Source organism: Rhinolophus ferrumequinum, chromosome 18 (assembly GCF_004115265.2).
Source record: "Rhinolophus ferrumequinum isolate MPI-CBG mRhiFer1 chromosome 18, mRhiFer1_v1.p, whole genome shotgun sequence".
NCBI classification, from domain to species: Eukaryota; Metazoa; Chordata; class Mammalia; order Chiroptera; family Rhinolophidae; genus Rhinolophus; species Rhinolophus ferrumequinum.
Genome location: NC_046301.1, coordinates 26,094,476 through 26,121,959, shown reverse-complemented (window position 1 = coordinate 26,121,959; position 27,484 = coordinate 26,094,476). Strand labels below are relative to the sequence as shown.

Sequence of the window (27,484 nt, the reverse complement as noted above, 5' to 3'; positions counted from 1 at the left end):
GTTAAATAATATATACATTTTAAAATCAATTTCACCTGTTTCTATTTTTTTAACTATGTCTACTAGACATTTTTAAATTTAAAATTTCACATGTCATATGTGACTCATTTTTATGTCTGACATTATCTTTCTATTCAACCATGCTAATTTTCTAGAAAGACAAAAAAGATACTGTGCTTTGGAGGAAAACATAGTTATTCTAATACATCAAGGAATTACAACCACCTCAATATCCTGTTGTAAACTTAAAATTGAGGATATAAAATCATTGAAAAAATATGTACCAAAAACATCACTGCACATACAAACTGACACCCTGCAAAAGGCTTTGGACTCCAGACATACTAAACTCCCAAATCTTTCCTGCCTCTAACTCTCTGAGTTACTGGCTTCTTTTGACAGACCACGAGGATTTCTTGTCAGATCCTAAATTTTAATTCTACTTACTTCCTGAGACTGATACTTTCTTCAGGCCCTGCCTTCACTTGGTCTCAGATTCCAGGACACAAACTCCTAACTCCTCCAGGACCACTACCCCCTCCCACGCAGAGTCCCAGTTGCCCAGGAGAAGAGGAATCAATAGCTGGCTCAGCCTAGGCCTTACACTGCAATGATATTTACACAAAAACAACTGAAATCCTCTTGATTATGTTATTTGTACTAACACATTCAAAACTGTGTGCGATTACAATGTCAGGTCTTGGTGTTGTGGTTGTCCAGAACTTTATGATTGCATGGATATATATCAATTATATTCAAGTTTCTTCATGTGATGCAAAAAAAAAAAACACAAACGTATTTACAGATTTTTAAATTTATTTTTGTTAAAATAATTTTCCTCAGCTTTACTGTGATATAAATGACAAATAAAAATTGCACATATTTAAGATGTGCAATATGATGTTTTGACATATATATACATTGTGAAATGATTGCCACAATGAATCTAATTAACCTAGCTACCACTTCACACATTTACCTTTTTGTGTGTGTGGTAAGAACATTTAAGTTCTACCCTTTTAGCAAATTTCAAGTGTATCACTATGATTAACTATCGTCATCTCGCTGCACATGAGGACTCCAGAACTCATTCATCTTATAACTGAAAGCTTATACCCTCTAACCAACATCTCCCACTTCCTCCAACCCTTGACCCCTAGTAACCATGCTTCTACTCTTTATGAGTTCCACTGTCTTAGATTCTACACATAAGTGAGATCATGCAATATTTGTCTATCTGTGTTTGACTTATTTCACTTAACGTAATGCCCTCAAAGTCCATCCATGTTGTCACAAATAGCAGCATTTCCTTCTTTTTAAAGGCCGAATAATACTCCATTGTGTGTGTGTGTGTGTGGGGGGGGGGGTGTGTGTGTACCACATTTTTATCCATTCAGCCACTGATGGACACTTAGATTGTTCCCATGTCTTGGCTATGGATTTCTCTTTTTAAAGGGCGGTGCTTTGTTATTACAAAATGGGCAATAAATGTCATTAGCAATAATTTTAAAAATTCTCTATGTAACACTCATTGATACTTCCTGTCTTTAATTTTTTAAGACGTTATTTTCTATTCAAAAGGATGCCTATTTAAAATAGAGGTACATTTTCTCCCCTCATTATTAGAGAATCAAAAACACAACTCTTTTATTAAGGACTTTGAACTTAGGAGACATAATTAGATAAATATTATAGGACAAATTTTTAATAGAAACACATACTTTAATACTCTTATACACTGGATTATAATCTTGATTAGTCATTCTGATTTTAGCTTGGAGTCAAAAGTCCTTACCAGGTGTTTGCCTCAGGTTTGTTTATTTCTTAGAGGTTAGCTGTAAAATCCCTCAGTTGATCTATGAGTATTTCAGTGTTCCTACATTATTAAAGAGAGCACTATTAATAGTTTAGATTGTCTTTCTAAGTATTCCCAAAAAGGCCAGGCCAAAGTCATAGCATCACTACACTGGAATTTTTACCAAAGAAATGATGGAATTTTGGAGCAAGGATTAACCTCAGCTATCATTTTGTCTAGCTCCTTTTTTTACAGAGGAAGAAACTGAATCCTAAGAAGGTAAATGACTTGTCAAAACTGCAGGGCTGGCCTTCCTGGAACTGGACTCAGGTCTTTGACTCTCTGTCCGGTGTTTACTGTGCTGGTTTTTTTTTTTTTTTTTTTTTTTAATCTACCCTATATTTCCTCTCTCTAATACAGGAGAAGTGGCAAGGAAGAATCATTTAAATACGTTTTATTGATATAAAGTAAAAGGTTGTCCAATTTTCTCATTGTAAATAACAGTACTTTCTTATTTGTACTTGATAGCTTTTAACATGAACTAGACACAACTTAGTTTGCCTATAATAATTCTATACAAATAGCTTCTATTACAAATTGCCTGTTTTAACAAATTTACAGCTTCCTACAGAAGTTGCAGGAAATATTTGGGTGAAATTCGGAACAAGATATGTGTAAAGAAATGCCATGTTACATAAATGGTCATAGTGAGGTACAAATAATTATTTTTATGACATACCTTTGATTAAAATAATTATTTAAATAATTATTAAATAATTATTTTTATGACATACCTAAGGGCTGGTGGGAGAGATGAATTCAAGGTTGAACACAGGAAGTGACAGTCATTTGGGAACCAAGATGGTGAAATGAACTTCTCTGAGCGACCCTGTGTTCTTCTCGGTTCTTTTCCAGACTTTGATTCTAAACAGCATTCTCTGCCACCCTCCAGAGGTTCCAAAAGCCATTAGTAAGGGCGGCAAAAAGAAAAACATACTTAGAGGTAGGCAGATAAGTAATTTTTTCCCCTTTAAGAATTCTGCACCCACTTCAGAGGCCAATTGCACATCCAGGTTGTCACCTGTGCTTCTGACCAAATGGTTATAGATTCAAGGTTCCCACAACCCCCTCTTTGCATTCCATTAATTTGCTAGAGGCACACAAACTCAGAGAAACATTGTACTTACTAGATTACTGTTTTATTATAAGAAAAATATAGCTCAGGAACAGCCAGATGGAAGAGATGCATAGAGCAAGGTATGGAGAAGAGATACAGAGCTTCAATGCCCTTTCCAAGAACACCACTCTCCTTGCATCTCCACAAATTCACCAGTCTGGATGTTCTCCAACCCAGTCCTTTCGGGCTTTTATGGAGGCTTCCTTACATTAGTATGAGTGATTAAATCGCTGGCCAGTGCTAAGGAATTCCATCTCTAGCCCCTCTCCCCTCCCAGGAAGTCTGAGGTGGGGGGTGGGAGGAACTGAAAGTTCCAACCCTCAGATCACACTGGAAACCAGCCCCCCTCCTTAGGTGCAATCCAAAAGCCACCATTAACATAAGAAAAGAAACCTTTGTTGCTCTCATCGCTTAGGAAATTCCAGAGGTCTAAGAAGTTTATGCCAGAAACTAGGACAGAGAGAAAAATCAAATATATATTTCTTATTATAAATTACAACATCACAATATGAAATGCTCAGAATAGGCACATCCTTAGAGACAGAAAGTAGATTAATGGTTGGTAGGAGCTGAGAGAAAAGGTTAATTGGGAGTGACTGCTAATGGTTACTGATGTCTTATTGAAGTAAGGAAAAATAGTCTGCAATTAGATGGTTATACGACCTTATGAATATACTAAAACTACTGAATTGTACACCTTGAAAGAGTGAATTTTATAGTATCTGAATTGTATCTCAATAATAATAATAATAAAAGAATCCAATAGACTCCAGAAAGCTAGAAAATAAAATTGTCAGAATACAGCAAATTTTTAATAATTGTAGAATCTAGGTAGTAGGTGTGTGGTTGTACCCTGTACAAATCTTTAACGTTTCTTTGTGTTTTACAATGCTCACCAAAAAGCGTTTGGGAAATAATTTCACAAAAACAGTAAAAAGAGAACAATAAGAACCTTTTAAGAGGATTCCATAAAGTAATTTGGAATTACTTTAAAAAGGGCCAATCAAATAATTAGTGTTCACTGAATTTAGAAATTAGGAAGATGACCTTGGGCAAAGCAAGCTCAGTGTACAGAGAACACACTACATCGGAGGATTAAACAGGAGAGAAATGGAGACACTGAGTGTAGATTACTAGAAGAGATGCAGGTCTTTGCTTCCATGACTTTAACTCATCTTTAAACTAGACCATCATAAAACCTAACTGGCCTCCCTACCTCCTCCTATTCCCACCCTACCCGGTCCTCTCGTCTCTCATTCTCTAAGTATTCTTTCTGTATCTTGAATATGTCTCATCACTACAAATACCACATTTTTATTATATGTAGATGTAATCTTTCACCCTTAAAAGATTGTGAGGAGTTCAAGAGCTGATGTCATTGCATTATTTATCTGTGTACCCCCTCCCCACCCCCAGTCTAGACTTGTTTCTGTCATTTTGTTGGTATTAAAGAAAAGTAGCATTTGAGGATATGCTTATCTAACGGGAGCCATTAAACTTTATAATAGCAGTGAATTGAAATTCACTTAAAGGTTGATCAGGTAAAATCATAAAATGTATTTAGCATTAATAAAATGACAACATATCATTTTCGTTGAAGTAAAAACTGTCTAGAGATAAGTGGAAAAAAATAATTTATTGCAGATTGTTTTACACATTAACAAGGAACATTTATACATATATATTGATGTGTTGATATGAAACACTAAATTTAAAGACAAACATTTTTACACAAAAGTAGTGGCACTATATTTTATAAAGAGAGATATTAATAAATTATCAGAGACATTTAAGAACAACAGGCCAATTATTCCAATGGGAATGCATTCTATGTCGAAATTAGTTTAAACTAAGTTTTCCAAACATGATGCTCTGGATATAATCACATTCTTCTAAGCTAAGAAAAAGCAGCTCATTTCTGGGAATAAAAGTCCACTCTGATTAACAGAATGTCCCCACAGTGCTTCCAGCTTTTTTCTAGGATGTGGTTAGTCCCTATCATGGATCCCAAGCTAATGTAATAGCTAAATGGGGAACAGTGCCGCTTTCTGTAACAGCTGCATGTAGTTAATGAGATTTAATACAAGGGATACAATAAAAATGATAGCATTTTAGAGGAATTATAATTGTCACATGATGTGAATGAGCAACCAAATATTTTAATGACAGAAATGTGTATTCTGCATTTCTGAAGGGAAATTAGCACACTTCAAAATAGTCACTATTTTCTTAGCATGGGAGTCTGAAAATAAACCACGTTTGCCCCTAAAACTTAGAATTCACTTCTTTAGAAAATCATTTCTATAATGCTATACACCAAGACGATATAAAGTTTGTTATATGTTATAGTCATTAAAATATACATATGCATACATATATGTGGAACACGAAACAGATTTGGTAAACCATGGTCTGTATACACATGGCCAAATGCTGTTCAGTTTCATTTAATTCGATTCAACAAATATTTATTGGGTGCCTACTACTTGCTAATTACCCTGTTAGGTAATGCTTGTAGTAGATTTTAAGACACATGAAGCGCATATCGTCCACATCTAAAGCCAAACTTTAGATAATATATTAAACCTTGTAAAGAATCAAAAGCAGAGCTAAAGTTGAATAATGAATAGTGAAAGATATACCTAGGAGAAAAGCTTGGGATAATTGAAAAGGACGAAGCAAAATTCTGTATCCATAGGTAACAATTGCTCGCCTTGCTGTGTGTTAGGATAACCAGAACCTAATCTCAGTCTCCTTCCTGCCACAGTCCAAGATTCAGTTATCATCTTGCTTTGTTTCCTTAAAAAGTAGAAGAAACAAGGGATTAATTTTCAGAGATGATAAAGATTGTAGTACTCTCGATTTTTTTCTTTTTTTCTACAAGACTGTGATCTGCATTTATATCTAGTCTTTCTAAATTATTCCCCCCATAACTGCTGAAACAGGGCCACCCAACTAAAATGACCAACACTTGACATACAGTTTATCAGAAGAACCTTAGTAAGCGTGTCAAACCCATAAGTAAATTATTGAAAGTTAAAACAGCTGAATGAAGATAAATATTTTAAAACTTGGCATTCCTTTCCTTTTGGGATTTGTTAAACTGTAACAGCATTTTTAGGGAATGGTACGCATACAGGAAAAAAATATAATCAAGTAGTCTCACATTCTCAAAAGAATCAACACATCAATAGGGGAACAAAGTGTCAAAGTTGTTGTTGACGCAACACATTGCGAGTGGGAAAAGGCTGGGCATGACCTGTGTATACAAGCCCTCAGACACTCAGCCACAGGGTTCCGGTTTGGAGCCCTGATGTTCTGAGACCTGCGGGAGCACATGGCTTCTGACTGGAGTACAACCATCATAAGTACTAGCATGAACCAAAAGCTTCTCCACAGAATCACTTGGATTCTGGGAAATTAGAAATCACTCTTCTCGCTAGGAAAAACACACAAGGGACCAGGACTTCCAAAGATCCCCAAACACTTCACAGGAAGATAGTTTGGCCCTTCAAAGGATCTGAAGCTTCATGGTGAAGAAATACTAATGGTGATCGCAGAACACCTGATGGAGCTGAGGGCTGAACGCCAGGGGAGTCCCTCACAGCCCACTCGCCTCAACTGAGTTTGGGCCAGATTATGGAGGGAGAACAAAAACACAGGCTTTCTCCAGCTAGTGTTTTTGGTTCGAATTTCATGAGTGGACAAAAGCTGGCAACCATAAAGTATCCGCTAAGAACTGGCTCATTAATTGTGCAGTATTTCTGCAGTTTTACTTAAGCGTTCATTTCTGTAAGCAAGAATGCTTTTCCAATGAAACACATTTTCAATGATTATGATTTAGCTCTCATATGTATAGATTGTCTTGAAGAAAAGAAGTAGGCTCTGATTGATCATACCTCCGTTCCTGCATTTTTTCTGGATAGAAACCAAACTTGCATTGGCTCTTTCTTGCCCTTCATGGACACTGGGCCTCTGTGCTCCAGCTGGAACTGCGGGTCTGAATTTTCTGGCATCATGAGACATCTGAAAATCAAGGGATAGGGAGTGGGGAGAGACGTACGGACAATGGGTGCATGGAGAAAGCGACATGTACGACGGATAAATCAATGCAGCCCAGAGAGACACTAACATTGTATTGACAGGTAACTCAAGGTTTTAGGCACAATGGACATCTCAGGAATTCCTAAGATACTATGGAATCTTTTGCAGTGTCAATAATGACAAAATCTTCTCAAATAAAAAATAAACAATCCTGAGGGCAGGGGTGGTTAACTGCTTCAAGGTAACAAAAATCATTGACACCACAGGCAAAAAGACATTTTCCTTGCAAATCAATAAACACCAAAACATGTTCTCTTACCGGTATGTATATTCAGACACATTTATTTTTCCTTTTTCTCCAGTGGTTTCTGTTCTGCTTGTGAGGTTGACGGTGTTTCCAAACAGACAATACCGAGGCATCCTCTGTCCAATGACACCTGTAACTACCTCACCAGTATGTATCCCTATTGTTATCTGCAGAAATCAAAGCTTTGCTTTAATAATGTCAATCCCTAGTACACTAATATGGGCTCATTTTATATTACAGAATAATGTAGAGTCATCATATAAAAATCAGAAGAATTCTCGAGAAAAACTGCAAGTATATATTACAGACAAAATCAAAACCTTCACAAAATCTGTTTCCCAAGAGAAATAGTCCTTTCCTGAAGTCTGAAGATTTCAAAGATGTGAATCTGGCAACTTACATGAGACATAGGAAAGAGATTTTTAAAAAATAAACCAGACAGGATAGGCGGTTTCATCTCATTCTCATGACTTTCAGTACGTGAAACAGACGAGCTGATTTCGATAGTTGGAGAGATTGGCTATCTCCGTGAAAGAATGCAATACAACGGGCTCAATAAAATAGTACAATGTTTCTTGTGAAGATGCTCTTCCTATACACCATTAATGACTGTCTGGTCAAGAGTACGAATCAGTTGTCCACAGAGGTCTACTACCACTATTATTATATTTACTTTATTTACTAACCTGAACAGATGCACCATCTACTTGAACCTGACCAGCAATTTCCATCATGTCCAAAGCCAGGTGGCAAATGGATCGTGCGTGGTGGATGCATGGTTCTGGTAAACCACTCACTGTCATGTACTTATCACCAACAGTCTCCACCTAACACATAGGTAGATGTTGGTTAGCATAAACAAGACTATTTCATTTGCTGCCCCTATACAAAAATATTTGTCAAAGGCTTTCAGTAACTTTAAACTATCTTCTCCCTTAATTCTCTAAAAATTGTAAGGCGTTCAACCCCAAGATGAAACCTTGTAAACATTTGAAATTTACACACATGGCTCTTGAGGTCTTTGATTACAGGCAGATATAGACATAGTATTCTTTTTCGTCTTGCAAGTTCTGGTTTCTCACCTCAGATACCCTTATAATTCAGTAGAACAATGTATTGCCTTGTTTCACCCTAAAACAGTGATGCTTTCATGGCACAAGAGCCGCTGCCTGAAGTTCAATGATTTATCATGGTCATTAACCATTTATTTTTATGATGTGCTCACCAAGTGTTACACTGTACCTTGGAAAAACGACTAAAATAAATAGTTCTTGTGGCACTTATATTACTCCAGATGCCTGGAGATGGTTTAGTTAACATTCTTTCCTTTATGAAGCAATATTCCACTGACTTCATTTTTCCAATATTATATATTTTTTTCTAATTGAAACCAAAGGCAGAAATGCTTTGTAAATGTTTATCTTCAAGTTGATATTATCTAAAATTCCAGCCCCTTTCTCATGTTCCACGACTTCTTTACCGTAAAAAGCATTTATGTATTTCAGTAAGCATGTCTTTTACAGAACACTAAAATGAATGCCATGTTTATATTATGTGTGATAAGCAACCAGCACAGATGCGTGAATGTAAGTGCAAAAAAAGCTGCTGAACATTTCACTTCAACTAGGGCGTCATCTGCTCCATTCATCTTGGTTACAAGGAAGAGAACCTTTTAGAAGAAGTGGATCTTTAAGATAATGATAAATATTGAATACATGGGGGCCTTCCTATATACTGAAGCTCCATCCAGAGAACGCTGACTGCAGTGCCTCTGGAGGGAGGTGTCTGAACGGCACTGCATTACCTGGTGGTCAGGACTTGCCTTATAAACAAATGGATTTTTCCGGGAATCAGTCAGGGTGTCAAATCTGGTATACAGGTCATTGAGGAGGTTTACAATCTTCATGGCCCCTTCTCCAGACGCATGCTTGCTGCAGAAAGCATTGAAGCCCACGATGCCACTGAAGAGGATGGTCACATTGTCATATCTTTTTGCAGGCACTGGACGCTTGTGTCTCAGTTCATTGGCCACGGATGGAGGAAGGACAGAGTACAGCAACCTATTCGGTGGGATTCGGAAAAAGTCATGGTAAGAAATGCTGGGAATAGTTGTAGTGCTTCACCTGGCCATTTCCTAGAACGTCAATGTCATTCGTACTGTAAAGGCCTGGATTTTTATAGGACACCTTCTAAAATTAGTAGTAAATGTTAGCCATACTAATAAGTGAAAAATAAGACATATAGACAACATAAATCATTTGTCTGTTTTAATCACATAAAACGTCCCCAAGGCCAAACCAATTCATAGCAAATCAAAATAAGTGAAACAAACATATAGACAAAGGACTGCAATAGGAAGTCAAAGTTTGGATTGGTAGTCCTGTAATCTGACCCTCCTGTTATGATATCACAATATGGAATTCGTCATTACCAGCACTTAAAACACTGTATATAAAAAAACAAAAAAAAAACAAAAAAAAAAAACACTGAATATAAATAGCACAATGTCAGGAGCATGGTTATTTCTCAGGAGTAAGAAACGTATCCCAATTGTTGCAAAGTAGTATTGAAAGAAGCACATTTCTCTCCAGTCTCATGCATGCTTCACTCTTCTGTGGAAGAAACTAGTAAGACGGGAGGAAATTGGTCTAGACGAGAAAAGATTTCCTTCTATAGGCAACACTGAGACTACTACAATGGCATCAGGGATCGTCCTGAGGGGACACGTGCGGTAAACGCAACAGGAGAAGGATGGCTACTGATGGATTTAAGGGAGAGAAGCAGAAAAAGGGAGACCTAAGGGCTCTTGGCATCAGGACTTAGAGGAACAAATTATGCCTCCTCCTTTTTTCCTCTCTATAGCCAGAGAAAGTTAATGTGCAGATAAAGCCGAGCTCTCATTATTTTCCCTAACTTTAGTGGAATTTCCCCATACTTTCATTCTTAACTTTTAAACAATTTATAAAATATTTTAAAGCTATGTTCGAATTTTAAAATGTGAACAGAACTTCTGAGCACAAAAGAAAATCAATAGTGAATGGTTTATAATTAAATCATCTTGGTAAACAAATATCTACAAACAAAACATAACCTAGTTGGTTTTCTAACGTGGCAGCCAGAGCAGGACACTGAGTAACTTACAAACCCATATGACTTTGAACCTGGGTCCTAAGTACTATCTTAGAAGCGCCACAAAATGTGATATTGTTCATGGATAAAGTTGTAACACATCCCAATACAACAGACAGTTTGAGTTGTTTTTCAAGCAGTGGGAGGAATTTCAGCTGCTTGCCCCATATATTTTCTGAAATTTGCAAAATACCTGGGTAGATTAAGGGGGTCAGTTTAGGACCATGAGGAATGTTAAGTGGTCAAAAGAAACTAAACACAGCTTTCAGCTTCAGTTTACAAAGACCAAAACAAGTGAATTAAAAAGCTATGGATACTTATGGAGGCTGGGAGCAGGGGAGATCTCGGCCTCAGGGGAGATCCCAGGACACTGGATCCCACTGTTTTCCCAGCACTTCAACCTTCCCCAGAAGGTCCTCCACAAAATGGTTTGATCAAAAAATATACAGAGAGTGCCAAGAAACTGTATACACATTTTAAGAAAGGAAAAAGCTGTATTAAAGTTGTAATACTCAATATATACTGATAACAAAAGATGAATACAAGTCACGCAGTCACGTTTGACTTCTGCGATTACAAGAGGTGCTCAAAGTTTTACCGTCAGTGTAATTAAAATACAGTTTTTTCCTTTCTTAAAATGTGTATCTATGCTATTAAATAGTTAACTGATGTGTTTCTGTGTGGGCACAGCATCCATCCATGGGCAACTCTGTATGTATCAGTGCAAGAAAAGTATAGAGAATAATGCAATTACCACTATTCTGAGTGTTCAACTAGAGTGGAAGTAAAGCACATCCCTTCTGGAAGTAAAGCAGATCAGTTCAATTCTCCAAAAAGATAACTTCCTATAATATAAATGTGAAAAATGAACACACAAGACCCTGGGTAAAATATCTTATGAGTGTCAGTTACTTAGTCCTTTTAATATATGCAAGCAAGGCCAAGTAGTGTGCACAGTGTGTATTTGTTTCAATGAGTTACTTGAAAATGCACCATTATCTTTAATGTTACTTGCCCAATATTTCATAATTTGATCTACCACTCATAGCAAAACAATAGTTTTATGTTTTGATGTTTTTTGCTAATGTTTGTCTTTACAGATATAATTGTTGTCATTACAGATGACATTACCATTTGTCAGATTCATACCAGCCAAGCCATAAAATAACTCAGAGTCCAAGAAAAGAAATCTTTTCAAATATAATGGCCAACCCTAAGTTCAGTGCTCAGTGTAACCCTCAGCACTTGGCCAACCTCTGGCACACAGAGGGTGCTCGGTACATATTTCTTGTGTACAGGAATGAATGAATGAATGAATGAATGAATGAATGGATAGTCGGACTTGATGCATTTGAATTATCCTAATGATTTTCAGAGAGATGTACTGGCATATATTCCTTCAGTTCAGTTTGCAAAAATAGAAGACACATTCCCACTACCATTAAGACTGATTTATGTCTGTATGCATAATTTCATTTTAAGTGCTGTGGAAGAGTTAATCTACTACTCCAGAATACAATGGCATCCGTAACTTTTCAGTCTGATTCTCAATCTTCACTATAGTACAGTCACAAGATACCATGCCTAACAATTGTGCCCTTCTTTAACCACAAGCTGACATACTTACGTGTCTGTCTTTTTCTTTTCATCTTCCAGGGCTCTTAACGTGAGCTGCAGCCTGTCTGTCAGGATTTCCAGTTCTTGAGTCAGTTTGTATTCCTCTCTGAATTGTTCTCCCAAAAGAACGAGATCGCGCGTGGCATCGTGCAGGGGGATGTCACTTAGATACAGACCTCTCCTTGTCAAATCGTCCAGATTCATCACACTGTTTGCACAGAGAGATGAGGTGACATCAGTCCAACTTGTCCACATCACAACACCAACCTTGATTACTGTCAGGGAATATAATCCTACCATCTCCTACCATTCTAAAGCTTCTCAGGCTGAAGAAAAAAAAATTTTGGACAATCTCGTGAAGACTGTGACTCTGTTCTTTTAGAGATTTAAAAATCTATCAAAGAGCCATGAATTTAAAATGTGTTTTTGTCAAATTGCATTTTCTGATGCCATCAGCCTAAATTGAAAGATAAGGTAGAATATGAAACCTGCTCAGGTTTTTAACACAAGGCTGTGCTTCATTAGTTTTTCCTCATTATCAAGAGATGAAGAAAAATTTATCTTTACTCTCTTTAACAGAGACAATTGTGTTTCTTTTGAGTTCATTTCTGCCTTATGAATTCCATGACTCTTGCGACTGGTTGCTTTTCTCTCTAAACATGAAGATTAAAAGTTTACAACCAGACTTATGATCCATCTTCAATAAGCATTTTATGTCTTTACAACTTTCTGACATATATTTGTATACTACTCTTACTTCTGGTTCTAATTTCTTCTATTTTCTTTGACAAATCTTTCTCATTTATTTGAAACAATACTTAAACTTTCTAAATTTCATCTTTGCAACTTGAGCCATTTTTAGAACAATATAATAATGCTTATCGACTCAGTGAAGCTCTGATAAGTAAAAAGTTGCTTTTGAAAAATGTATTCTTTGGTGAAAATGCCTGACAGCTATATTATTGGTATGATTTTTTTAAATGCAAAGTAATTACTTCTGGGTCTTCACAATAATCGTTTTTCTAAAATGACCTAATTGAGTTGAGGTTTAATTGAAGAATTTTGGATTAATGAAATGTCTCTCTATAATATATTCTCAATAGAAAAATCCATAAATCAAAGCAAAAATTAGCATACTGATATAGAAAAATAAAATGATCAAAGAGTTTACTAATGAAGCACATTGTCACCTTACATTTTGTTAAAATGCATATGTAAATTAAAGCTCACTTGCAGAAATAGACCCCTCTGGAAAGGGGCCAGATCGTCTGCCAAGTGGTATACAAGACCTGCCCACGAGCAGAGAAAAAATTATAGGCTTAAAATAAAAATGCTCATATTCAGTTAGAAAACTTAAATCATGTCTCATTCTTTTAAAAATTATTATTTTAATAAACTATTAACATTTTTCTAAATTTAAACTAATCATCTTGAAATTATTTTTCAAATCAAAATGCTTTTAGTTGACCCCTTTTTGTTTTTTTTTAAATGTGAGTACAAATCTTCTACACTCATCAACTGGTACCATATGACAATCTGCAAATGTGTCTCTATGTGACAAATTTCTGCATATAGTAATTAACAAACAGACTTCAAATTTTCTGTTTCTGTTTCCGAAGAAAGCTTTATCGCCATAAACAGAAATTGTGTCTATTGAAAAGCTGTCATTATACTAAAGCTCTACTTGGAAAGAGGCAGAAGGAAAAAAACACTTCTTGATGGCAGATGAAGATATAATTGACCAATGGAGGTTATTAACAAAAAAGTAAGTTTATATTCCTTAATCGTGTCTCTTTTATTTTCATGATGTATATTCTTAGGAAAAAAGTCATCACTAATCTTATACAGACTAAATACTGTATTAATAATATTAAAGGAAGTTGTTACAAAGTTCATTAGATTTTTCAGAAATTTTGATGGTAAATTTAAGTGAAAAATAATCAAAGTAGACTTTAAATTAAATTTTGAGTCAATAGGCCACCAAAACATGCTTTCTCGAGTATGTTATTAAATAACGTGTAAACATTTTGTTTATATAAAGTTAAAAATATACAAAATATCATTTAACAACAAGTTCCACAGTTATCTTCTATTGTTTTAAAGCAAATTTTGATATATTTTTTGTATTCTGAATTCTCACGCATCTTTTGTTAAAATGCTTTGTCAAATTGGAACAACACCAACTTACAGTTTTACTCCCCTCTCCTGTTAATTGCAAATAACATAATTTCAACTTAATAATGTATTTTGAATAGTGTATCCTGACTGAAATAGCTAAATATTTTTTAATACAAAATAGTTGAAATCCAGAAATAATTTGAAAAGTCATTTGGTGCCAGCTATACCTGTGTATTAATGCCACCAAATTAGATGCTTTCTGAATTGCTTTTCTACAGGATGCCTCTTTGGAAGGTACAAAGTTAGAGAATCAGCTAACTGCAGATTAGGTGTAACATGATCTAATGGCATAAACACTCAGCGCATAGTTCAAGACATGGCAAATAAAACAGAATGCATGCTTTCTTCTGAGTTTCTTACAAATGTTAAATAACACTAACCTTGTTACAGAGAGGTATACCACAAGACTTGTAAAATCTAATTACACTTTAGAATATATAGACACGATTGAATAAAATGTCATTGAATTCCTTCATACCTATAACCACTGTAATTAATCTAAAAATCCTTACCTTGGTGAGCACAGAAAAAGTATGCTATCCGCTTCAGGTAAGTAGATCATTTGACCTTTGAGACGTAAACAGCTGATCTCAGTCCCCGTCAGTTCATCCTCACACTCTAATTTCTCTACATCCAACAACCCTTCCTTGAAAAGGCAAGACATAACCGTTAATAACTAGCACCTTTCTTCCTACCTAACAATTCAGCAAAAAGAAGGACATGCAGCCTTTACTTCCCACCAAACCATCAGGGAGAATAAGTGTACCAGTTAGAACAGGGGAAGGCATTTCACCAGAATTTGGCCAGGGAATAAGCATAGTAGCTCCCTTACAATCACTGCAGAAAAGTGACTTGACTATCTCCTTTGAACCCAGAAAGCGTAGTTGTAGCACTGTTAACATATTTATTTAAAGCCTCAATGAATCTTATTTCTGATTTTCCAGTATGGCTACAACATATAACACCAAGCTTCCTCAAAAAATAAACCAACTCCCCACCCCTTCATTTGTAGAGCAGTAGTTAGTTCCAAATACTTAAGTATGTGTACGTAAGACCTTTGGGAGGGTTGTTGGAAGGATGTGTACGCTAGAACATATTTGCTGTATCAATCCCAAAGACAGAAACTGTGAGATCTGGGTACTACATAAATTATCAACTGAATGAATATTTTATCACTTTTGCTTTCCCACAAGAATAGCACCAAGAATATTGGACACTTTAAGAAAGTGAATGAAGTTTTTCTTTAAAAATAATATGTTTATCAGCTCTGATTTCTAAAATGGGACATTGTAGTTGTGTAGGAAGTAAAAAATGTTGGTTTAATATGTAACACTGGGCTGTGCCATCAAGGCATTCTCAACAGTTACTTTTGTTAATTCTGATTAGATGACAGAGTTCCATTGTGTCTCAGGCAAACCAAAAATAATAATATTGCCTTTGAAATACGGCTCCCTTAGAGGTTTGGCTTTGATTTCATTATACCTCCTCCATCTTATAGAATATCACAGTAACTACTTTTTCCTTCGGAACACTTTGAATATGTAACATACCTTGTTACTCACATTTATTGAAATATCTTAATTACCTTGCTTCTCAATACGAAAACTGTATTGATGTGTGAAAGGATACCATGGAAACTAATGTCAATATGAGGACGGACCAGAGAGAAGACAGACAAAAGGCTGCAATTGCCAGGCTGGAGCTAAAATGTAGATAAAAAGAAAAGAACACTTAATTATTCAAAATACTTTTGATGATTTGATATCATTAGATTAAACCAGCTCAATGTATAGTAATACATTATTTTGTAGAAAAGTTACCTCAACTATGGACTCATATCTTGACTTGTGCAAGTTGATGATTAAATAGACATCAAATAGTTTCATGTACATAAAACCTAATGTGGATTCAGATGACTAATAGTCCAATATAAGCTAAGAAATAAGAGAAGCATTTTCAAAGAAGAAAGAATGGAAAGGTATCTTTTAAAATGTAGCATGAGGTGTGAAATACCTATGGCTTAAAATGAAACTGAAACATCAAAACCACCAGCAAACACTCACAGTTTATCAAGAGATCGTTAATAATAATAATAATAATAATAATAATAATAATAATAATGGGTGGCTTATAACAGACAAGGGACTAGACTTCGAGTTCTTCTCGTGCTCTCTATCCTCACTCTGTATAACAAAGAGAAAATAGGCAGAGAGGGGCAAAGCAACACAATTCATGTCATACAATGAGGGAGAGGCAGAGCCTGCACAGGAGCCCCGTACACCATTCTGCTTCCAGATTTATAAGTTTATGCCTGATCCTATTTGGGCTAATTCTGAATTATCAAGTCTCTTTAATTATAAGCAAAAATTATCTTTAGAGAGCTGTCGTGTACAACTCCAAAAGTTAGTAACTGGCAAGCAGAAAGGAAGGGTTTTACAAATGGGTTTGAATAATGCAAATCAAATGTGACTTCTCATCATCACCCCAACTGTTGTCCTTTGATACTTTTTCTACTAAACCCCATGATAATCTCTATCGTTTTCCTCTTTGGTATTTTTTCAATTCTCTTATTTTCCCTGCAAATGTCAAAAGTCGATTTGGAAGCTATTTTCAGACGGTAGATATCCAATGAATATTTATTCAATGAATGAATGAGTGAAAGTTGATTGTTACTAGAATGCTATCCATTTTCTCATGTAATAAATAGTATGGCATTCCCAGTGCACTGTAAGTGAGTAAAACAGAAAAAACATTAATAAATAGCTGTCCTAGGGAAAGTCACAGTATGCTCAAATCCACTAATCTCACGTTTAAACAACTTCTGTGGTATATGATACGCTGCACCTTACCTAATACACAGTCACAGGATTAAAAGAATTAATAAATCACCCTAACAATTGTGTCGTTAGGGCCTTTTGTCTCAGGCTCCAAGCAAGTGTGATGTCAGTTTACCTGGGGAAGCACTCTGTATATGGCATTGCCACACTGAGTGACCACTAGGTCCCGGTCAAATATTATGTGAAAAGGAAAAGCTTTGCAGAAGGTATATGGGCTGATGCGTGATTCCTGGGTACCATTTTCTTCAAATCTGTCAAGATCTTCATAAAAATCCTCTTCTTTAGATTCTTTTTCTTCAATTAAAAATTGAGTATGATCACATTCTTCATTTCTTTGCTGAATGACCTGGATGTCGAGGTGGGAAATGGTGTTAACTGTATGCGTTTCAATTGATTTACAGTACCGAAATACCTAAGAAGCTGGTTATAGAATTGCATTTAGAGAGTTCATTCTAAATTTTTAATATATGCAAATACTACACATGCCTAAAATAGCAACTATGTTTAGACATGTATTTATGAAATTTGCAGGCTGAAAAATTATTCATAGTAATATTGCAAATCTGGTATCAGTCCCTTAACAGCCCATATAGACTCTGGCAGAATTGGGAGCAAAGCACCCTCTTATCCTGGTGAGCTTCTCCCCCTCAGCCAGCACACTGTGAATGATCTATAAACCATTCAAAGAAGCACCACTTAACATGTGGAAAAAAAAAAAATAAGATATTTACAAACGGAGGGAAATGAAATGATAATCATATTTTCAAATACATGCAATTTCACTTTTTATCCATCAATTGGCAAGTATATAAAATTACAATACCAAATTGGGTAGGATACAGAAAAAGTCATCTCAAACACCACTAGTGGGAAAGTAGTTTGATCAATCTTCCTGAAGGATATATTGATAATATGTATAAAAAGTCCTTTAAAATTATACATTCTTTGATTTTATTCCAAATCTAGGAATTCATCCAAAGGAAGTAAGCATAATTGTGAGCAAAGCTCTATATTTAAAGAAATAATTATATTTCTAAAACTTCCACTAAGCATTTCTGTAATCTCTAAATAACCACATTTCTATAGTTAAAACTATATTTAAACTGAAACTGCGTTTCTAAAATACTATCCACAGGCACATACATTATTAAGGTATAGAAAAGCTTTTTGTTTTTCTTTTGAGTTCAAGAAATTACAAGCAACACGTCCTCCTATAAGGGGAAAAATTCTATCTCAACTGCAGCCTGATCCAAATGGGAAATGGTTGGGGCAATATTTCTTCAGATACAGCTAAATGAAGATAAAATGTTTCTCTTTCTTCACTTTTTTGTTCAGGAATTCACTGCAGCATTTTCTGAGACTTAAGAGTAAATCACAGTTAACAAGGACATTATTTGTACATATTCTTTCAGATATATTTTCCTGGTGAAAATAGGATTTAACTACTATAACTGTCACACTCATCTACTACATTGGGTAAAGATTTGTATTCTGACTTACAATTTAAAAATTCTGCGCCATTAAGGTTGATTTTCCTAAAGTCTCATAAAACGAACAAAACAGAGTCAATCTTAAAATTCAGGCCTAATTTTGATGTTCTGCTCTGCTTCCATTTTAGCTACAAGAACTGAATTACATGCAATCTAAATTTACTAATTAATTCCTTAGTTCTACTCTTTGGCTTTAATTAAATTGGCAAAACAAACTGCTTTTCTGACCATATTTTTAATCTATCCTTGGCATATTCCTTCACGACATGGTGTAATATTTCTAAAGTTGATAAATTGTCTAGTAGCTCTGGACCTGTTAAGTATAAGAATACTTCAGGAAATTAAAACGGTGCCTTTGAAAAAAATTAAACATACAAAATATAATTATCAAATGTAAATATCTCAAAAGTCTATTTGGAGTACTTAAAAAATGAAAGCCACAAGATAACCCAAATATTGAATAAAACGAACCCCACAATTAAGTAAAAACTTGAATTTTATATAAAGTATGCTAATGCTGTTACCCTCCCATACCAAAGACTCTGAATACCCCAGCAACTGAAATTTCCATCTGTGCCCTAATTCATGTTTCTTTCCCGAAGTTTTCATTACCTGCTCCCTGCTCAGCGTGGCTAAGTGAAAAACACCCAGGAGCAGACACAGTATGCATAAACACCCTGATATCGGCTCACTTAGTATAGATGTGTTAGTTTGGTGTCAGGATCAAAGATTGTAAATAAAAGACATATAAGATTTTGATTAAATTCTAGTGAGAGTCCTAATTATGGAAGAATTTCTATCCTTTACCCAAGGTTTTAATTTGTAAATCTCTGGATTTGATAATGTCATGTTACACATGGTCCCACGCTCTAGTTGTAGAAAAACTAAGGATGCACTTGGGAATCACCAACCAGTGTCATGTAAGAATTGACACCAACTCCTAAAGGAAAGCAAACCATGAAATCTCACGTGCTATTACTAGATTAAATATATGGAATACTTTTCCAGTGTAACTAATGTAAATGTTACAATTTTTATTTGTATAGTATTGTACTTAAAATTTAAGCTTCCCATATGTTAGAACATAAGTATGATATGAAGGACTGTCATAAAGAAAGAAAGCTGAAATAGAATATCCCTTCTCCCACTTTTCTCAAACGTGGGGCCACCGAAAAATGACGCTTTGGGCTGAATATGCTGGGCACACAAAAAGCATCTGACTGGGTGAGACTATCTGGGTCAGAAATAGAGAAAAATTATGGTTCTCTTTATTGCATAATTGTTGTGTCAATACCTTGAAATTATCACTAAAAACCGACAGTATGTATTATCAATACCAACACATTTTTCAAGTATTGAGATCTGGCTCCTTTCACCAAGTAATCTAATTTTTAAAAAAGCAAAACTTTTAGTTCACAAAATGAAATACTTCAATTACATTTCAGGGATGGACAGAAAAAAAAAAATCCACCAAGAAGCAATAAACAGTAAGATAATATCTAATTTCACATTATCTTATAATTTGACTGTCCACGTTATGTTTTTTGTATTCTGAAGGCCACAGCCTAGCCAGTCACATACCCTGTTTCCCAGCTAGTGTGTGCTGTCAGGGATCGCAAACCAAATTTCATGTGGCCTCAAGCAATGTATAATTAGAAAGAAAAATCCTCTGCCACAAGGAAATAAATATTCTGCATTCCTGTATATCCTTACATTCCAAGGCCAAATATAGAAGATTGCTGGTTTGCTATTGTTAGAACTTATATATCCCTCTGGTGAGGTCCACTAGCAGCAATAACTGAATAAATTCGCAGAGGACCATTTTTAATGTTCTGCATGTCACCTGTGTTCAGGAGAGTGTCCGCTACTGATCATTACCTTCATGTCGATTTCAGTGCCATGTATTTGTTGAGCTACCGTTTTGATGATTCCAATGACAATATCCTGAAGTCCTTCTCTCTCTGAGTAGTAGTGCAGAATGAGTCCTTTGCCCTTCTCTGCATCAGTGCACCTAAATGAAGGTGCACGCATACCTGGGTAGATAGTAGCAAGGTGGTCGTGCAGAGCATCGAGGTTCTGCAATAAAGAGGAGATAATGACGAATAAATAATGCTTCCACAATGGCAGCCGGCTACTGGAAAGCAAGATAAAGAAAGAAGGGTCCATCTAAGCTTAGAGGGCCTATCAGCGAAATAAACATTCACATAGTACATCCTTCCCAAGCTGTACAGAGACATCTGTACGGCAAGAACCGTAGAGAACTTGATACTAAAGTAGAGTAATTAAGGAAAATATCTGTGGCTATTAACAGTTGATACATTTTAAGGAAGGATAAATAAACAAGTGGGATATAAAAAGAATGTCTGAAGCAGAAAAAAGAAACATAGTTATGGGCTAAAGCAAAGATATGCATATTTACAGAAGTTTGGGGCAGTTGTATATGCATGACATTGTCATTTCATGGTAATATAGCCAATTTTCCCAACTTTTCCAAGACTTGATTTCTTCTGATAAAATGGAGATAACTAAAGAGCTTAGCACGTCTCAGATATAGTAGGCAAAATAATGGGGCCCCCTAAATTTCCACGCCCTAGTCCCTTTGAATATGTTACCTCACATGGCAAAAAAGATTTTGCAGATGGGAATAAAGTTATGGATCTTGAATTGGGAACATTCTCCTGGATTATTCTGGTGGAGCCACCGTAATCACATGAGTGATTGAGTCCTAAAAAGTCAAGTACCTTTCTTGGCTATAGGGAGAGAGAGGAGCAATGACAGGAGGTCAAAGAGATGATAACATGAGATGGAAATGACCCGCTATTGTAGGTTCTGAGATGGAGGGGACGATGTACAAGGATAGAGAGAGTCCCAGGACCTTAGGGCAGCCCCAGCTGATGGCCGGCAAGGAAACTGAGTCCTCAGCCCTGTAACACATGGAACTGAACTCTGTCAACACGTGAATGAACAAGGAAATGACTATCCACTGGAGCCTATGTAGAGGAACACAGCCCTGCTGGCACCTTGATTATAGTCTAATGAGACTTTCAACCTACAAAGCTGTAGGACAATAAATTTATGTTGTTTTGAGCATGCACACTTGTGTAATTTGTTATGGCAGCAGCTGAAAACAAACCAACAAAAAAACTAATACACCAGGCAAATAGTAATCTATTAATAACTGTTGATTTTTACTAAAGAGAATGAGAAAAACAAAACAGTCACAGAATATCGTGGGCCCTAAAAGAAGGCGTCTACAACGAAGGTGCTGCAGATGAGCCAAGCAATCTTTATTGTGGTTCCAAATGTCTCAAAGAGATTAATGTAGGGAAGCAGAAGTATCCAGTAAGATATCAGGAAGAAACTGGAGTATGAGGCGACTCCATGGGGGCCCAAATTTGAGAAATTTCCCATCAGGGCACCTATGGCACTGTGGTTGAATTTCCTGTCGCCTTCATTCAACCATTCACTCATTCTATAAAGTTACTGCATGTACATTACTTACGTGGTGCAGGCTGAGGGCAGGGAAGAGGGTTGGGTACAAATCGGCATGATGCGGACCCTGACTTGAAGCAGTTCATGGTTCATACCACAAACGAATGTGCAGAGTGGCATTTGATGCATAAATAAAGAATCCAACAACTCAGACTAAAAGAATAAGGGCCAAAGATTTCAAAGTGAAGATGAGACCTGAGCTAGGTCATGAAGGTTGACATTCTGATGCGAAAAAACGTTTCAATAGTGCCCTCAATTGGGTAAATCTGCTTTCTGTTTTAAATGCCTTTATGCACTTAAAAGTGTTTTTTGTTTTCTTCTTAAAACTTACACCTGTTATGATATGATGTAATCAAGTCAAACCGTTTCTTAACAAAAAAAACATCAATTCACCCTGATTGCCTCTAGGGGATGCTATTGCCATGTAAAAAGAATCCAATATGGCAGGCGCTAAGTATTGGACAGTTTACATAAACTACAAGCTGTTGAAGTTCTAAAACTACTGTATTTGGTTGAATAGTACAAAGGGTTCTTCCTATGACGAGTTCTTCTCATGGGAACTCTTTCCTGAGAAAGGAAGATGTGAAGACTGCTCTTCATAACATCCTAGATCCCTTACATTTCTGCTGATATTATAAAGTGTCACATTTCCCACAAAGTCAAAATGGAGCCTGTTGCTGCATTTGGGAAATTTCTTAGTGTAGTCATGCCCAGGTACTGTGTTATGGCTCATTTTAGAGGGAAAAAATGAATCAATCAATAACTTGAAATATGTATTTTAATATTCTTTTTCCATTTTCCCTCTACAAAGTATTTAAATGTATCAGTCAATACGCCTATATCACTTTCAGACTCATCTATTTTTATCTTGTGCCATATTATATCATTAGCACATTTCTACATGCAGCTACACCATGAGTCACAAAAAGATAGGCACTTCACCCCCAATTCAGAACTATTTTAATTTAAATAGATGTATTAATATCGATAATAAAATTTTGCTTAAATTTATCACTTCAAAGCAAGTGGGAAAGCAAAACATGTGAAGTCAGAATGTTCATCTTTTATGTCTTTGTGGTAACCAACTCTCCAGAGAGTTACTGTTTTATTGAATTTACTATTAATTAAATGGACAAGTGAAGTGCTTTCCTGTAGCATGAAAGCTTTAACACCACTTAATGTAATATTGATTTCCTTGAAATAGTATCTAACATAAAAATACTCTTGGGATTTCTTTAGTTACAGCTTTCCTCGCTTGGTTTTACTCTTTCAAATTTAAAGTGATTACCACAGCCTGTCTATTATAAGAAATGGAATTCATGATTAACAATTAAATTATTTTCATTTGAGTACATTTATATTGCTAAAAATGTGCCTTCTTTGTAGTTAGACTATAATCGTTTGCAACCATATCAGAGGACACAAAAAAAAAGATTCTCAAAATAGCCAAGAGAAAACCTTGACTGCATTTTACAACTATCTATACAAAGCTAATGATTCATCCACAGGCTGTAGCAATGTATCCTGGAACAAGAGTTTCATATTAAAACAGGTATTCTGTTTTATTTCTAAATATATTCATGGAAGCGGGTATACAAAGAAAAGACCTGAGAGGTCAATTACAAAGAAATATAGACATTAAAGAAAACATGGGAAAAATGTACACAAACATATTCCAGCACACAGCACAAGTCGATTCCCAGAAAACAATAAAGCAAACCTCGTATGTGCTTTCCCTTCATTCTTCTTAGCTTTATGAAATTACAAAATAGGAAAGGGATAGAGAGCAGGTTCACTCAATTATTTTGCCCCAGATGCCAAAAGATTACTCTGAGGTTTCAATTTCATTTCTATATCATTTTACAGGTTTTTCTACAAGCAAAATGAATGTACTTTTTCACAGGAGTTCTACTATTCATATGCAGTGCATCTTGTCACCTAGCATTTATCATTTACAGAAGAAAAACTAGTGTTGACATCCTAGGAAACTGTATTGAAGTTCTAGATTTTGGACACTGCACAGATTTAGGAAACAAAAGAAAATTTATTATTCCTTTGAGAAATACTTTGAAGTTCCATATTTTTAAAGATCTTGGAATGTTTCAAAATAATTACAAATTTTCTCTTTGTAATAAGCCTCACTAAAGTAAGATCACACGTAATTACAGAGGCAAAATTTCCAGACCTTACTACTTCATGTTTCTCCTTCCAGGGCATCTAAGTGAAAATTCCTAAATGATCCACACAAGTGGATGGAGTAAGACCTTGCGTCCAACTTGCGATGAAAGTTTTAGAGAGATGTTTTAGTCTCCAAGAATCTTTACCTTAGTGGATGGGAAGAAAGGAGTTTTCTGTGTTATTGCAGAACACTCCTGAGATTAGATCTGGAAAAAAAATCTTAAAAATTAGTCATTGCAAACCTCTCTTTTTTTAAGGAAAAAGGTTTAGGCACAGCACGTCCTTTTTTTTATTCCTCACACTTCTGAAAAACAAGACCACCAATATCATTTATTTATGAGAGTCATGTAATTGGGAAAACATTATAAATTTTATAAGAAAAAAGTCATTTTAGAATTTAAACATAAAAAATTTAAACAAGCAAGTCCTAAATACAGTGGAAAACCCAAACTCATATAATGGGAAGCACAAGGGTCAGGGTGTTGAGTAGCCTGAGAGCAAGGAAGAAGTTCATGATTTCATGACACTGTTCCTGACTTTTCTCCATGGAGCTGCCCCTTGAGAAACAGGCCTCCGAATGAAAAGACATAGAGAACCTTGTTTTAAAAGAAATAATGTAAGGCCCTATTTAAGAAGAAATTGTACCGGTCACTAAAATTATTCAAATGGAAATACTTTTTGAATTATATATAGCTATCACTACTATTCTCTCAAGAGAAATATTTTAAAGAAAAAAGGCAAATACTCATAGAAATATCTGTGTAAAATATTTCTATAGCTTTTAAACTCATATTAAAAAGAAATCCCCCTTACATAATACTGTATTTAACAATCTGTATTTTGTAAATTGTAAAAACATACACCAGTTATTCAAAGAGAAAAGTCTTAAAATTCTACAATACTTATCTTCTTTTAAAAGTCCTCACTTGTCCATTTTAAAACTACAGGTTGCAGAAATTGGCATTTTAGATGTAGAAAAAACAATTCCTTTTGAAATTCTAAAGTTAAAAATAAAATGAATGGTGCATTTTTTTGAAGAAATATTATAAATAATTTAGGGAAGTATTAGAATTTCACAGCTGTTCAGGAAAATCCGCATATTTCTCAAAATAACACTTTGTACAAACATTTAAAGATTTTAGATGGGTCATCAATCCCAGATTGCTCCTGGTGGTCTGGCTAAATCACCATGCTGTGTTTTGGAAGCCCAAACCTGGGACCTTCATGAATTTAAGGAAATCCCATCGCAAGCTGGACAGACCCACTGACAGAGGAACTCCCATGTATATTAAGTGAGTGAATGGATGAAATTGCCACCCCTCCAAAATTAGTTGATGGAGTGAGAGTTTCCAGCAAACTATGACAGAATATTTGTTTGATTATTCAGCTGAGATTCTAAGCATATTTAAATGGGCCCATAACTTAAATCCCAACTGGTCTCTAAGAGTGCATGTATATTGCTCATTTATTTTTCAGTAGTCAACCTGGCAACCATCAATGCTCATTTTCATTTCATTTTACTTCTGTAAAATTATTGGGGAGATAAAGAACGCATAATATAATAATAATGTAACACCACTGAAAATGAATTGGTAGCCCTACTGTGGATTGACTTAGTTTCCATTCCCAGAAGTCTTATATTAGCTTAGCTTATCAAATATGGCCTAGTGGAAGCTCCTGACTCAAGGAAATCCATCTAATGGGTGGCTTTCTATTCTCCTATGTTTCAGTCCATGATTTATCACTAAATTAAGTTATATAGTTTCACCCAAAATGGGTTCTTGTTATCCTCAATAAAATAACTAACCTTCAGATATTGGTATATTTGCTTCCTATTTTTATACAAACAATAAACCTTAATTAAAAAAAGAGATGCATTCATCTCCAGATACACAGATTGTATCTGTGAAGATATCGTCATTAAGAGATTACACATGGTCTCTGGCTTTATGAAATTTACATTCCAGCCCAACAAACAGGAAATGATAATACAGTGTGAGAAAGACTGTGGCTGGAAAAATAGATGTATTGTAACGACACAAGAAATACCAACTACCCTGACTCAGAAAGAGCAGAGCTTGGAGAGAGGGGTAACATCTTCCCGGAAGAGATAAAGTGACCTACAGGATAAATAAGATTTCCCTAGGTGAACACGAACAGTGTTCCAGACAAAGGGAAGAGCAGGTACAAAACCTCAGAGGAGAGAGAGAATGAATAGGGAATGTAAGCAGTTTCAATCATTTTAATTATTTTTGACATTTTCCAATGAGCGATGGGGAATCAATGATGTGTTTCAGCAAGAAAATGAAATGAGACGTATTTGCAGTTCCGAAAGATCATTAGAGTTACAGAATGGACAAGAGATTGGGGGAGTCATGAAGAGAGAAGGAAAACCATCCAATCTCCAGATAATAGTAGACTCTCCCACGGACGTGTAGGGCAAACGAAGAAAAGTGTTAGAATTCTCAAAAGGCAGCCACATGGAGCTAGTGGCTGTGCTATTGAATAGCACAGCTCTAGAACATGGAGAAGAAAAGCCAAGAGGCTACCTGTTCTCTTATAGCTAGCACCACTACAAACTTAGCAAGTGGTCACAATAAGTCAAAGTTAAAAAAAAAAAAAAATTGTAAAACTACTTGAATATTTGTTTTGTTATGTAAAGGAGCCATTGAGAAAGTTAAAATTAAGACTGAGGAACTGTAAGTTGAAACTTTGTTGACAAAGTGACAGGCGTCAACAAAGGTATTAAAATATGAAATAAATATTGAAAAGTCCCAAATTACAAAATACTTTTGAGTACTCAACTATAACCCATTTAAAATAATTCATTTAAATACAGCCTGTTAAAGTTTAATTTACATATTCCCCGGCAGCTACTTCATTTGGAAGTGGCAGGGTTTTTTTGACATCAGTAGTTTGGTAAATCCATGGCAGGGGATTGCAAACCAGTTTCCAACATGATTTAATGCTGTTTTAAATTTATAAGAAAAATGTCACTGTGTAAACAAGAGACATTTTGATTAAACACTAAAGTTCTTATTTTGGCTGTTAAATCAATAATGCAGCTGGATTGCAAGTCGTTTACATTCCCTCAAAACTGGGCTTCAGTTCAGCTAGTATTGCACTGACATCATTTTCCAGCAAGATCTGGCTGCTTTCAGCAGCCAGTTTAGAAATATCCTTTACAAACAACCACATAATTTTCAGTGTTAACACATTTCAAGAAGAGGGTCTTACAAA

General features: G+C 35.5%; 1 protein-coding gene across 1 annotated transcript in view; it reads right to left on the bottom strand.

The window, feature by feature from the left end:
* Positions 1-4,595: 4,595 nt before the first annotated feature.
* GUCY1B1 (guanylate cyclase 1 soluble subunit beta 1) overlaps positions 4,596-27,484 on the bottom strand; it is a 41,777-nt gene continuing 18,888 nt past the window's right edge. Inside the window, exons 5-14 of the mRNA XM_033134492.1 lie at positions 20,453-20,650; positions 17,200-17,430; positions 15,833-15,949; positions 14,760-14,893; positions 12,080-12,277; positions 9,146-9,383; positions 8,010-8,150; positions 7,336-7,490; positions 6,872-6,998; positions 4,596-5,771 (exon numbers count right to left, since the gene is read on the bottom strand). Of these exons, the coding sequence (XP_032990383.1) occupies positions 5,748-5,771; positions 6,872-6,998; positions 7,336-7,490; positions 8,010-8,150; positions 9,146-9,383; positions 12,080-12,277; positions 14,760-14,893; positions 15,833-15,949; positions 17,200-17,430; positions 20,453-20,650 (1,563 nt within the window). The 3' untranslated portion in view covers positions 4,596-5,747. The remainder of the gene's footprint in view (positions 5,772-6,871; positions 6,999-7,335; positions 7,491-8,009; positions 8,151-9,145; positions 9,384-12,079; positions 12,278-14,759; positions 14,894-15,832; positions 15,950-17,199; positions 17,431-20,452; positions 20,651-27,484) is intronic.